This window comes from Cyprinodon variegatus, unplaced genomic scaffold (assembly GCF_000732505.1).
Source record: "Cyprinodon variegatus isolate N-32 unplaced genomic scaffold, C_variegatus-1.0 Scaffold955, whole genome shotgun sequence".
NCBI lineage: Eukaryota > Metazoa > Chordata > Actinopteri > Cyprinodontiformes > Cyprinodontidae > Cyprinodon > Cyprinodon variegatus.
This window is the reverse complement of record NW_015151408.1, coordinates 195,545-209,601: the sequence shown is the minus strand read 5'-3', so window position 1 is coordinate 209,601 and position 14,057 is coordinate 195,545. Positions and strand designations below refer to the sequence as shown.

Sequence of the window (14,057 nt, the reverse complement as noted above, 5' to 3'; positions counted from 1 at the left end):
TTATTTATTTATTGTCCGTTATATTCTTCAACTTTATTTATATATTACTTATTTCTTTAATTATTTATTTATATGCATGTTATAATATTTTTGTTTGGTTTATTCTTCCTTTGTATTTTTTTTTTACCCTATTTATTTCTGCCTGTTTTTACATTTCTGTAAGCATGTCTGCCTCATTATGCAAATGAGGAGGGGTGTGTCTTAAGGGCTTAATTTCTGCCCATTGGTTAGCAGCCACCGGATGCTTATTTATTTTACCAAGTTGTTTGGCTGCCAAGACAGTATCATCATCATCATCTTCATATTTATTGATATAGCACTTTAAAACAGCTACCACTAAAACAAAGTGCTGAACTTGGCTAAAAAAAATAATAACTAATACTTAATAATAATAATATCTTGTAGGGAAAGGCTTTTCAAAGCTTGTTGAGGACACGGGAAATCCTTCATATGTTTTGATGTGAATGTTTACTTAATATTTCAGTAGGGACTCTCTTTTCTCTTCCCAACCAGAGGCTATTTTTAGCTCCTTGCTCTGTCACCATGGTGTAACACTCTGCATACCACATACAGCAGATGAAGTATGGGAATTGTTTATAGGGAGCATGACAGCAATTACTCAGCTTTTCTGCATAGTAGTGCTGCTATTTTGCTCCAGAGCTTATTGCTGTTTGATAAAGTAGCAGTATTCACAACAGGCAACAGATGTTTTAAAAAAATAGCCTTGCATTGTTCAGAGCAGTTGTGTTGATGAATTAATGGCAAAGCCCTTAAAAGGTCTTCAACATCATGAGCAATGTCCCAGAGTGAACTTCCCATTTTGTCTCTTTTATGGAGCAGCTTTATTTCTTCCCTATTTATCTTCACCACACATACAGTAGGAAAGATTGTCATGGTAGCTCGTTGGTAAGAGGAAGTTCCCATGGCATTGAGGATCACTGTAGGCTATAAATACATTGGCCGGTCAAAGAGCAGGTAAGGATGCCTGCTCAGATTGGCAGTTAGAATAATCTGAAGTTGTTCTCACGCTCTGTTAAAGAAACCAGTTTCAGTTTGAAAGTTGCTGAAGATCAAAAACAGGCATTTTTTTCTTTTCCTACCATGAATCAAAATGTGTTAAAAAAAAAAAAAAACAGCAACAAGCATCACTAAAAGAAAACCAGACCATCAGTAAAAAGCTTTTGTTGTTGCATCATGACAAACCGATTGAGGGCACAACCCAAGTTGTACCCAAGTGCAAAAAAAAGACGTTTGCAGAATTGTGAATAGTGAATTAAACATTAAGTGAATAAAAGATGACTGTTAAGCATTATTAAATGACTGAAATATGTTTTTTCAATGTTCATGTAGTAATTTAGGCATAATGACAGCTGTGATAGCGATAGCTTTAATTTCAATACATGTGTTTCAGTTATATCCTTTTGGGGGAAATCTATAGATTTACAGAAAGAATTCCTCAGAATGTCTTTTTCGAAGTGTGGACCACAAAGCCGACTCCAGTTTGTGTCAGCAAACTATTATTTTAAACACCTCATTCTCAGGTTGTAAGCTTGACATCATGATATATTTATAGCTCCTTCCAGATCCTAGTTCTGCAATAAACAACCAACCACAGACCTTCCATTACAGATCCCTCTGACTTTTCTTATCACACAGATTGATCCTTTCAGATTACAGGCCTGTATTGTGGCATTAAGGGAGTAAATAGGGATGTTTTAAAGTTTTCAGATTTCATCCAAGGAATATGAAGAAACTGTGCGGGAGACTTTTTCTTTTTCGCTCTGTGTCCACTTCCCTGCATGTTTGAAATGCACTCAGTGCTTTAATGCGGGCAAAGTTGTGCCCAAAAACTCATTTTCTGCATCAGATTATGTTGAGCGACTGGGATTCCACGTTAGGCAGACACTGTATGATCATCCTGTGGCTCTGATCTGTGTGCACCAACAGTTTTATTGTTTTGAAGTGTTTGATGCAAAGGATTTTGCATGGCCCATTTATGCCTTTCGTTGCAAATTTAAACTTGTTTTCTTTTTTATTGACTTAAGTATTCAATCTTTATTTGATCTAGAAACTTTTTAACAGGCTCAAGAATAAGGTCAACGCAAACCTTTGTCTCATATCTAATGGGACTTTCATTTTTCAAACCATTGGGACTAAAAAGGGAATGCCCATCTTCTCCTAAACCAAGCTTTTGCCTAAATAAAACATTAGGCCCAGGATATTGTTTGTTTTAAAAAGACCTCTCTGGTGTCTCAGAGGACAGTGTGAGTTTTCAGGCCTGTTGGACAGACTGAATAATCCTTGGTTCACTCACTCATCCAGCAAATCCAGGACTCCTGTCCATAGAAAGTGGGCGTGGGGGTTATTTCTTATAATACTTCTTATTGTCCTCATGCATAAGTAAAGAGGAGGCCAGAGATGCACTCATCTGACACATGCACCTGCTCCTGTACGGTGCCTGCTTTTTGTACACACACACCAACCCATTCCCACTTACAGGGATTCCACTCTCCTCCCTTTTATCCCCCCTATATCTTTGTCCTGATTGGAGCTGTGGGGGGTAGACACTAAGGTGACATGCTACTGCATCCTTAATGTCTTTGTAGTCTATTGCACTTTAAGTGTATTCTGCAAAATAATACATTTATTCTTAATATCAGTCGCTCACTGACATAGAGTCGTCCTCCCTTCCATTATGCAGGGTGTTGAGGTGTAAATAATCCTCACCAGTATTCATCAAAGTGTCATTCATGTCCTTGCTTTTAGGTGTGCCCGATCCACACTTACTTATTTTTGTGACCTTTCTCACTAAGGTCAGTGAAAGGTCTGTGAAATCTGCTCAATAATTAAAGAGTTTCTCTCTAATGCAAAGGCTCTCAGTGTCCATGAAGCACTTTCCTCAGAGGTGTTGAGTGATGGCTGTTAAAATGGGAAATGAGAGCTGATGTTTTGAATGCTTCATATGTAAAGGATGCTGTGGCTGCTGGCTTTGTGAAAACACTCAATATAACAGTGACATTTGGAACAGAGTCAGATAATTGTCTGGTTCTGCTGCTGATGGGGCGATGAAGGGTTACATCTGCTGTCAAAAGTCGACCCAATCCTTTTCAGATTCCAGGCTTTTGTGATGGAACAAATTTAGTCAGCGATTGATTGTTTTAAAACTCTTTTTATGAATTTGATTTATTTCGTACAGTTCAGCTGGTAATCGTTTGGGAATATGTTTGAGGTAAACAAGATAAGAAAGATGGAGCTGGTTTAAGAGATTTACAGTTGAGATTTGTATTTTAGTCTTCTTTGGTCTGTCAAGATACCACAGCTTTCTCTGTGTGCAAATTTTTCTTGAGATCTTCCAGATTAGTTTGGTGTTTGTTTAAGATCAAATTATGAGCTGAGATGCTGCCAACAATAACTTTAGTTACAGTTGACATAGTAGGGCCTGTTTGATTATCTGCTGTGGCAACATGGAAGTAAGACTTTTGACCAATCTTACTGTATGATCTGAAGGAATTCTCTTTAAAGTATCCTGAGACGTGTTGCCATAAACCCGTTTTGGATGGACTCAACCATTAAATGGCCGTTATTAGCGGTTATCCGTCCTGTAGAATGGCTTTATACTGCACCTCCTATACCATTTTAGTAGGTTTCTTACGGCTGATAATATGCAGCTTATCGTTGAAAATAGCCGCTTCGGCCTTGTCTAAAACCTTATGTTTTATTTACTGTTTACCTACATTATACTTTTTATTTACTTTATTCACAGCCTACCTTCCTTTTAAAGAAACTTCATTTTAAAGCTTTACTTCAAGAGAATTCCACATGTTTTAGTCACACGGGTTTAATGTGAAATTTATAAACAATTTAGTTGACAGAATATGAGATTTTTTTGGGAGGGGTTGTTCATAATGAGTAATAAACCGATTACCTTTTTTTTGAACAATAGATGAACTTCTAAAAATATGCTCATATTGAACATATGGATAGATTACTTTAGGTTTAGGTTTCACTTGGTGATAACAACCTTGTTTATACTGGCACTATCTGAAGCCATTCTATGAGACTGATAACCGCTAATTGGGACGATAATGAAGCGGCTGGCCCTAACATTTGTGTTGCCTGTTATGAAGTGGCACTTTATAAATAAAGTGAATTGAATTATATTGAATGAGGAGTACATCTCTTGGTCTCAGCATTTAATCAATGATGGAATAATATTACTCTGTTTTTTTCAAAGCTCTTCCATAAAATGTCCATTTCACTGAGCCTTGGAACAACTTTGCGTATCTGTTCCACAGGGATGATGGTTTGCTCATTCTGCCGATCTCATTTAACCAGAGTCCTGCCAGACACATGCTAGCTGTGCCTCCTTTATGGTTTGTGGCAAACTTTTACTTTAGCAAAAGATTTCTTCTTGCCATTCTTCCATTGTTGTCATATTGTGAAATGACAGCTTGTAGTCCAATCAACTGATTCTCTCTCCTGAGCTGTTGATTTCTGCAGCTTCTCTAGAGTAACACTATCCTCTTTATTCCCTGTATATTCTGGTTGAAATGATCAGTGATCTGACAGATGTGGAAAGGTTAAGATGTTTTGTCATATTCTAACCCAGCATTAAACTTCTTACATACTGCCCCCCACCCCCATGCAAATAATGTCCTTCCAACAAAAAATTGTCCACCTTACTTTCCTTTTTCTTAATTATGTTTTTTCCCTAATGCTCTCTTACAAACATCAGAGTCTTCCATGGTACAGCTGAAGCCATACTGAAATGGAATTGAACATGTGTACATGTGTATAATAAATCTGCTTGGTTGAACTTCATATCATTTAGCGATCAATGTAGCAATAATGTATTATATATTAATAACTGACCCAAAACTTTAAGAGTTTAGCTCTAAAATCCAAGTGTTGAATATGTGCTAATAATGTGCCAATTCATGTCCCAATTACACACTTTTATGAGGGATTGATCCCCTTTTAGTAAACATTATTGGCCATTTAAGAAGCTGCTTGTCTAACTCTATTTTCTCATATTTTCTTCCAACAGATCATTTGCCATGCTACATGGGAAGACTTTGAGCTTCTGTCTTGTTGTCTTCGTCCTTCTCTTCATATTGGCTTCCGTCCATGCTCACTCCTACCCCAAGTTTTCACGCAATGACACTGAGTTTCAGCACCTGGTGCTTCACCCAAACCCTGCTGTGGGGACGGTGTACCTGGGAGCCAGGAATCACCTCTTCCAGCTGGATGGGTTAGATGGACTCAGGCTTGAGCAAGAAGAGACCACCGGTCCTGTAAGCGACAACAAAGAATGTCTTCCTCCTGTCATTGAAAGTAATTGTCCCCAAGCTAGAAGAACCAGTAATCACAACAAGCTGCTCCTGGTTGACCCAAAGGCGTTGGAGCTGATCACATGTGGCAGTGTCTACCAGGGATTGTGCCAAAAACGAAGCCTAGGATCCATCAAGGAGGTTCTCTTCTCCACTGAAAGTCCTGTGGATACTCAGTATGTTGCAGCCAACGACCCGTCAGTGTCAACCATTGGGTTAGTGGTCAGAGTTCCTGGTGGAGAGAGGACAGTGATGTACGTGGGTAGGGGCTACACTGCCAACCACCCACCAATCTCTACACGTCATCTCTCATCAAAGCCTATATTTTCCTATGAGGAGACTGCCAAGCTGGTCATTGCAGGACGCCTGTCGGAGTATGATCATAATTTTGTAACTGCTTTCACTCGTCACTCGTATGTGTATTTCCTCTTTTACCGGCGAGACATCAGGTCAGTTTCCAGGGACTACCGGACTTACATGGCTCGGGTGTGTCTGGAGGACACCTCCTACTATTCATATGTAGAAATTCCCCTCGTCTGTCGATCTCCATTTTCTCCTGTGAAATATAACATCCTTCAGGCAGCCCAGGTAAAGACTTAAATTCAGACATTACATATTTCTGTCTTCTTCAAGCTTCTCCCCTTAGCAGGCATGTTGATGTACTGTCCTGTTTTTTCCCACACCTTTGTTGCAACAGGTGGGCCAAGGTACGGGCCAACAAGGCGAAAATCTGCTGGGAGTCTTCTCCACCCGCACTGGCTCAACAAACAGCCCCTTGGATTCCTCTGCCCTGTGCGTCTTCCCCCTGGATGAGCTTGACAAGCACATTGATTCCACCCGTGACCTCTGCTACACCCAAAATGGGTTGGTTGACGGTAGAGAAGAGGTGGCGTACATAGAGTACGAAGTCAAGTCCAGCTGTGCCAGCCTCCCTCTGGTAAGAATGCACGAGAAAAAAGTTTTTGGACCCAAACAAAAATGCAGATGTGGAAGTGGAAAAACAAACATTTCAGAGCTGTAGGGTTTTGAAAACAACCTTCCGCTGAGAGAACTGAGAGAATCTTTTTTTTTTTTTCTCTTTCAATTTTCAGTGGTTGTTGTTGGACACTCACACTACATGAATTAATGTCCTAATGATTAACCTCACTAACTTTGTGCATACTTTCTTAATTCCTTGCTAATGTTCTACTTTGCTTCCTAGGAAAGTAACAAATAAGTTAATGGCAGTAAAAGCATGCTTTGAGGTAAAGCCAGCCAAATGTTTGTATATTTCAGCCAGTTTGAATTTTTAGAATCTAGTTTAGTTCTAGTATGTTTATTCCACCATAGAAAAATTAGTTTTAATTGAATTCTTATTAAAAGTCAGAAACTGACATACATATATCAATATATGCACAATTCAAACTTCTGCTATAGGTATTTGCTGAGGTATAGGTTCACAGTCAATGCATTACCACTATACATCATGAGAAAAATGCCTGCACCTTAGCTGTATTGACTCACTTAAGTGTTCAGCATAAGGTAAAACAAATGCAACGGAGTGCAAAGTAACAAGGAACGACTAGGCTGGCATGATGAGAACGAGTAATGGATAGAGGCCTGGTAATGAGGCTCCTTTTCAAAGACTCAGAGCTCCCTGATGCCCGAGGAGCAGTTTAACACAGCTGCAGCTGTCCAGAAAGCCCCTTCCTCTGATCTCAGTCGCTCTGATCCCGTTAGCCCTCAGAACCATTTAATGGGATCGTTAGTGATCAATAAAGAAAAGCAACCCCAACTCATGTGTTCCTTTCCCTAATGAGCTCTGACAAACAAAGATAGGAGGACAGCGATGGAGAGGGAGCAGAATGGGAGGAAACTCAAAGATGGGAGCAGAATAACTGTTGCACAAGAGCTGATGAGAGGAAAGTGGAGCACTGAGAAAACAAGGATAAATGAAGAAGATTCATGTTTTGTTCTTTAACAATGAAAAGTTTGCTTTTAAAATGCAAACAAATCATAACCTAAAACAAGTACTCCAATTCTACCTTTGTTCTTCTTTGCCAATTATTTGAGTCTTTCTTGACCAATTTGCTTTATATTCCTATTTGAGCTTTGGTAGAACCCTTTCCCTGGCTGTTAAGAGCTTAAATACAGATGTGGCACCACTATCAGAAGTAAAGAAGAAGACCGCCAGATGGTGCTCATTGATGAATATACTAAATAAGCCCCATCATACTCTGTTGTCCTGTGGAAAGCAACAGCTCTGAGGGAAGAGCTTAAAAGTAGTGCTAACATCAGTAGCACTATTTGCATGGACATGTCCTAAAGCACCTATCAGCTTTGCATCAATATCGGTGTTCTTCCTTAGCTTTAGCTCCAGCTTTAGTGTAGTCCATAAGTCATTTTTTTTTTTTTACAGCATAACTTGAGTTTTATCCCTCGTGGAATTAAATATCTTCCAGTGCCTTTTTACACTGGAACTTTCACTTTTCCTTTTTTGTGCAACTAGATTGAAAGTTCCACACTGCTCCATTGCTTCGGCTTGTTTAGCAATTGTCCACATCCAGTTACATGATCCCGGTCATATGATGTTGTGTTCCTAAACATACACAGGAAGGCTTTAAAGAGGTAAAAAGAAAAAATAAATACTATGCCAACAGGATGCTGTAATTTATCATGAAAATGTATGCAACCATGGTGAGTTACTGCCGTATACTTTTAAAAACGTTCAAACAATGTAACGGTGTACCTTTACATTCATTCACTCTGTCATTTTGTTTATGCATCACTGAACAAACTTTACACCCTTTTTTCAGAATACTCTCAATGCGTACCCTTGTGGTTCTGACCACACCCCCAGTCCCATGGCGAGCAAAATACCCCTGGAAGCTAAAGCTGTGTGGCAAACCTCCGCAGCCCGTCTCACCGCCGTTGCAGTCAGTGTCAGAGAGGGACACAGCATTGCCTTCCTTGGAGATGCCAAAGGAATTCTTCACAAGGTATAGTAGTCACCCCTCCCCCCTTTGCATGAACCTGGCTTAAGGCAGGGAGACATCCCTGACTCATCACCATCAACGTAGGAATATTTAATCCATCAAGACTCTTCCCGTTAAGGGAGTGTTCTGTTCTTACACCCTAAGAGCCTTTTGCACAAGAATGGAGTCTTGTAAGAGTTGATGCTGAGCTATGGTCTGTTCATACAGCCCTGCCGTCCTGCTCTGTCTGCTTGTCTCTGTATCATGTTCCAGCAGAGTGAACATACCCTACTTTTGACATTAGAGTATAGCTTTCTGTATATAAAGTACAATAATCTTTGTATCCCTTTTCAGATTTTAATTTGAAAATATTTTTATTAATACAATTTAATCTAGGGTCAATTTTTCTTAATAACATGTTTATTCTAACTGAAAAATTAATCACTTTAAATCTTTGACTGTCCTTAGAATTATAACTACCAGTTTTCACAGAAGTCATGGGCTTCACAAAGAAATTGTAAAAAAAAAAAGAATTCAGATTCATAGTGTTTTAGACTTTTTTCCTACTAATGCAAAAAACAAACTCGCAGTTTAGCCTTTGATTTCAATTGTGTTAAAAATTTGTGACAAACCACGTCTAAATTTGTTTGTTTTTCAACTAATCTTGCATTTGGTGCTTAATTGATGTTTTTTTAGTGCACTTCAACATGAGGCGTCTGAGTTGGGAGGTTAAGTTTCTTTGCGAAGTTTACTTGATTTTAATGCATTTTTAAAAGAAAAATCTCTTTTAGAATCACAAAGAATGTCTTAGAAGGTTTTCCTTTATAAGAAAGGAAAAGAATGTAGTAGCCATCTTTTAGCCAGCTGATCAGCAGTGTGCAGTACCAGGAGATGTACAGGCAGCACTCTGTGACTCTAAGCTTCATCCATCCATAAAATGTTTTTTAAGTGTTTGAAACCTTGAGTGATTCCAATCTTGATGGGGGGAGCTGGCCCACATCTAATCACCACAGTCTCTATGTGCAGTCTGGAAGATTCTGATTCACAGCATTCCAACACAGACTCACACACCCCTAAACATACCCTTATAATCCTGTTGCTCAGAAAAGAACTTTCTGTTCTCAGGGTCTGTATTCTCTGCCTTAAAGATTAAAGTAAAGTAAGTGGTTTTTAAAAAACTTGTGGATGGTTCTTTTTCTGTCAGAGTTTTTGCCTCTGTAGTTGTAAGAAAATATACTTATAACCTGATGTAACCACATCTACATAGATGTAATTGTTGCCGTCCAGGATCAAGATAATAGAACTGCAGATAGACACATTCTTTAAGGCTTTCTTTTGTCAGAATTAGTGTGGATTGAATGGAGAGCAATGTAGAGCTAGACTTAGTCATTATACTTAGAAGATCAAACCAGAACTCTGTGTAAGCCTTTGTGGCAAGCTGTTATAACAGGATTATAGTATCACACAAAGTCGAATCCCTCTGTATCTATATACACATCTTGGTGTGTGTTTCTGTGTTTTAAGTACTGCCAAAAGGCAGTGGCTTTAGTTTTGACTTTCTGAAGATGAAATAAAATTGTTCATAGCATTTCTGCTGTTTTAGCTAGTGGGAAATAATGATTAGGCTAAATTAGCAACTGCTTAAAAATGTTTTGTTTGCCTTTTCTGTTTTGTTATCAGACTGTTTTACACCACTAGATCCAAAGATTTAAAAAAGCACAGCCTCCAGCTTTGACTTCCCACAGATGCTCATTTGGTTTAACCATACCTTGCAAGTAAGATGAAGTGTTGCAAAGTTTGTGAATTGACTCACTGCCAGGGGCCAGCAGATGCATTTGCCTCGATACAGAAATGTTTTGGAGCAATGAAATGCAGTGACGTATATGACGTCAGCACATCGCCAAGCTGGAATGCTCTATTTCTTTTTTAGAAGCGAGCATTAGGATGAAAAACAAACCAAGCTGCTACTGTTGCTTTGATTGGCTACTCAACATGGGAGGCCGATACCCAATCAGTTTGAAGAATTGTACTAAATTTCCCTCCCTTTTTTGAGCACTTGAGGCTTCCCATATCAATACATATATCGGTCTCGAACATTGATGACGCTAGATTTTATTTCAAGACCAAAGCTATGGAAAAAATTTATTTGTTGTAATTTATTATATTGTTATTAAAAATGTAATGATTCTGGGTGTTGCAGTGGTTAGTGAGCATGACCCATTTACGGAGGCCTCAACGCGGCTGACAAGGGTTCGAATCTGACCTTTGGTCCTTTAACGCATGTCTCTGCCCCTCTCTCACCCCCTTTCCTGTCAGTCTACTGTCCAAAAAATGAGCCACTAGTGCTGTTAAAAAAAAAAAAAGAATAAACTTAATACAACTCTTATATGTTTTTAATTTTTGATTTTAGGTTACACTGTATTGTCAGACAGGTTCTTTATGAATAATATCTTTGTTCTGTCCGTCAGGCCCTAATAGATCCATGCTTTCATAATCAACACAACCTTTTTCCTGCTTGCTGTGCAAAGAGAGAAAACACGCTCCTAAAGCCATCAGTACTATCTTGAAATTTTGAATCCAACAATAGTGTTCACTTGGATTTCCATGAAAGCTTTGTTGTGCAATTAACTAGCAGATTATGAATATATCAATAATTCTAGTTAATTAATCAGTAATTCAAATCAAGGTTGAATTATCTTTCATTCATTCAGCTACAGTAATGATTATTAGTTAAATGATTATAACTGACATCTGCTTACTCACCAAGGTTCTTTAGGCTTTTAACAAAAGGTTGGATGTCTGAAACTGTTGAAATCCAGTTGTCTCTAAAAATTTTACACTATGGTCATCAGCTAAGGTTGGACCATATTTAAAAATGCTCCAAATGATATTCGTGGATCCAACAAATGGTGATAGATGACATACTTGTGGATGTGAATTTAGGGGCAAAGACAAAACACACACTTGTAACGCATCTTCTTCACAGCTGGTAATGTTGTTAACCACTTGCGCATACTGCTAAAATAATGTAAACACGCTTCTTTTCTTGTCAAAATGTATACGTTTCATCCAGTGGGAATAATTTCCTCCTTTCCATTTGCTCTGATTATGTTATGAGACATTACATTTTTTGGATCGTTATTCATTCATTCATTCATCTGAAAGTGCAAAATCAAACAGAGCAAAAACTGGTATCTGTATCTCTATTATCTAATAAATAACTATTGCAGTATTATTATGTCTTATAACTATGGAAACAATAAACTTTACTGAAAGTTCAAGGAATCTCAATGAATGTTTAAGTTTTGAGGCTTTATGGGTTAATGCATTTAAGGCGTTCTTTAGAATAGCAGCAGATACATGTGAATAACAACTGATGCAGAGATATTAGATGCTATGAGAGAAAGTGAAGCTTCATTCGGTTTTACAGTGAATGATGAACAATAACTTAGAAATGCATTAAAATGTAGCAGCACTGGAGCAAAATGGATCATCTCAGATAGCACCCAGGAAGCCAGGCTACGGGGAAGGACCCAGCCAGGTCAAACGGTCATAAAACTTTCTCCTAAGATGGCCGCCCCTACGTATAAGGATAAAAATGCTATCTAATCAAACGTTAGCACCCTGACTCTACAGACAAAGAGGAAATAAACAGACAAAAACACAGTGTTGATTATTCACAGTAACGTAACATGGCTTCAGCTTAAGACCGGCTTGGCTTCCCTACTGTACGTCGTTTGAGATTTGACCTTCAACAGCTTCAAATATCTAAACAGCTTACACATTGACTCCTGCTTTCATATGAAACTACACATAATTAAAGTCTTTGTCTGAGTTCTTAATTGATTCATAATCAAGAGTGATTTTACTTAAATTGAAAACATCAATACTCATCAAATAGGAAGCCAGGGTGTTTCTTATTACTTGTCCCTGTTGCTTTGCAGCTGTAAATATAAGAGGTTTATTTGTACTATAATTGATAGTGAGGGGTGACCTTGAAGTATACCTTTATAACATAAATGTAAATGTTGGGTCAATATATGCAGTTATATTCAATATATTATAAAAATATATTTCAGTTAGGCTTATTTGTTAGGCTAATTATAGCTTCTGAAAATAACAATCTTTAAGCAGTCCTGTTAAACCTCCATCCCCTCTTCTCTATTTATTCACATTGTTAGTATTCTGCATGTAATTTTAATATTTTGATCTTAGCTTATGTAATGGAGCTGATTGTTGATTTATTATTATAAATTTAGTATTTAGTATTATAGTGTAATTGTGGTTTGCTGTGTTTTGTCATTGAATTATGACAAAGCTTATAGGTTTCCTTCTATATGCTGGAAGAAGCACAGATTTTCTTTACTTTCTTTCATTAATCAACATAGTGTGAGGCTTTGGTCCTGATGGACCACAGCCTTTTGCCAGAAGGAAGTGAATGAAATATTTTGTGACTGGGGTGCGAGGGATCAGCCACAATCTTCCGTGCAGAACCTGGAGAGATGAAAGATTGCAGCCAATCACCTTCTCTGCAGACCGGTGGATGATTTAGGTCCCAACTTTGACTTGGGCATTCTAAGACAAGATGTTGCTATTAATAAATCGTACTATTGTAGCTCTGGCTGCATGGCCTGTTCTGCCACTGGAAGGTGGAGCTCCACCCCAGGCCTAAGAATTCTGCAGTCTCTAAGATGCCTTGTTCCGTATTTTGTTCTATGTTTACCCTTATCTATTTTCCCCAGAATATCTGACCAGCTTCTTTGTTTCCTGTTCCTCCCACAGTATGATGCTACCACCACCATGTTCCCACACTGATATGATAAGTGATGTGGGGCACTCCCTCTGACATGGTGCTTTGCAATATTTTAATCTTAAGGCAAATGTTGGTTCCATCTTATCATAGAATCATAGTGTTGCCTTACTTTTCACATTTTGCTCATGTTTTTTTTTTTGCATCACCTGTAGCTGGCTCCTCTATATAGATTTTAGGATTTTATCATCGATATTTTTCATGATTTTCTTGAAACGTTGGATTTCTTTGGCCGGTTTGTTGAGTTTACAACTGGAAGCTGTGGTTTCAAGCAGATCCTGCCCCTCTTTTTTTTAAACCATGTATACATTTTCCTTTAGCTTAACATTTGTTTCCTGTTTGTGTTGATAGGTCACCGTAACTTTAAAGAAATACCTTGAAATTACTGTAATATTGTGAAGGCATGTGATTTAATTTTAAGATTATAAAGAATTTGAAAGTTAACAAGTAATTTATTAACTGTGGGGCATCTGTAACAGATCTTCTTTAAGAATTTCCACAGTCCTATACAGAATCAATACCTGAAAAGCCAGATTTTCTTTCTCTCTTGCCTTTGATTAAATTGCCTTGTCAATAAAATACTCTGCACCCTCAATAGGCATGAAATGTTACTGGAAATGTCTGTATTCACTTCTGCGTCAGACTAATCGAACTTGCTAATTACTGAATATAACATAGTAATCAGTTGCTATTCTGAGTTGCTAATCATTGCAAAGAACTTCCTTTACCATTATGTGTTGAGTGCATCCTCCTAATGGAAGACAACGGATTCTTTATTTTATCCGTAGTGATCTTATTAACAGTAGGTAACATGAGAGTTTGAAGGCTTGGTATCACTCAAGCCAGAGGTGTCTTCCTGTGCTTCATATTAGATTTGTTTGTGTGATAATCCGATCTATGGCCACTTCTCCTGCAATCCTGTGCAAGTGTGATTTGATTTTGTGTTTCAGTTGCAAGCCAAGG

At 38.2% G+C, this 14,057-nt stretch overlaps 1 protein-coding gene across 2 annotated transcripts in view; it reads left to right on the top strand.

Annotated features, from left to right (window-relative positions):
* The window catches only part of LOC107100289 (plexin-B1-like), a 101,428-nt gene that overhangs the window by 45,374 nt on the left and 41,997 nt on the right, over positions 1 to 14,057 (top strand). For both annotated transcript variants that reach the window (XM_015398722.1, XM_015398721.1), the window contains exons 2-4: positions 5,048 to 5,918; positions 6,028 to 6,267; positions 8,126 to 8,308. In XM_015398722.1, the coding sequence (XP_015254208.1) occupies positions 5,058 to 5,918; positions 6,028 to 6,267; positions 8,126 to 8,308 (1,284 nt within the window). In that variant the 5' untranslated portion in view covers positions 5,048 to 5,057. The remainder of the gene's footprint in view (positions 1 to 5,047; positions 5,919 to 6,027; positions 6,268 to 8,125; positions 8,309 to 14,057) is intronic.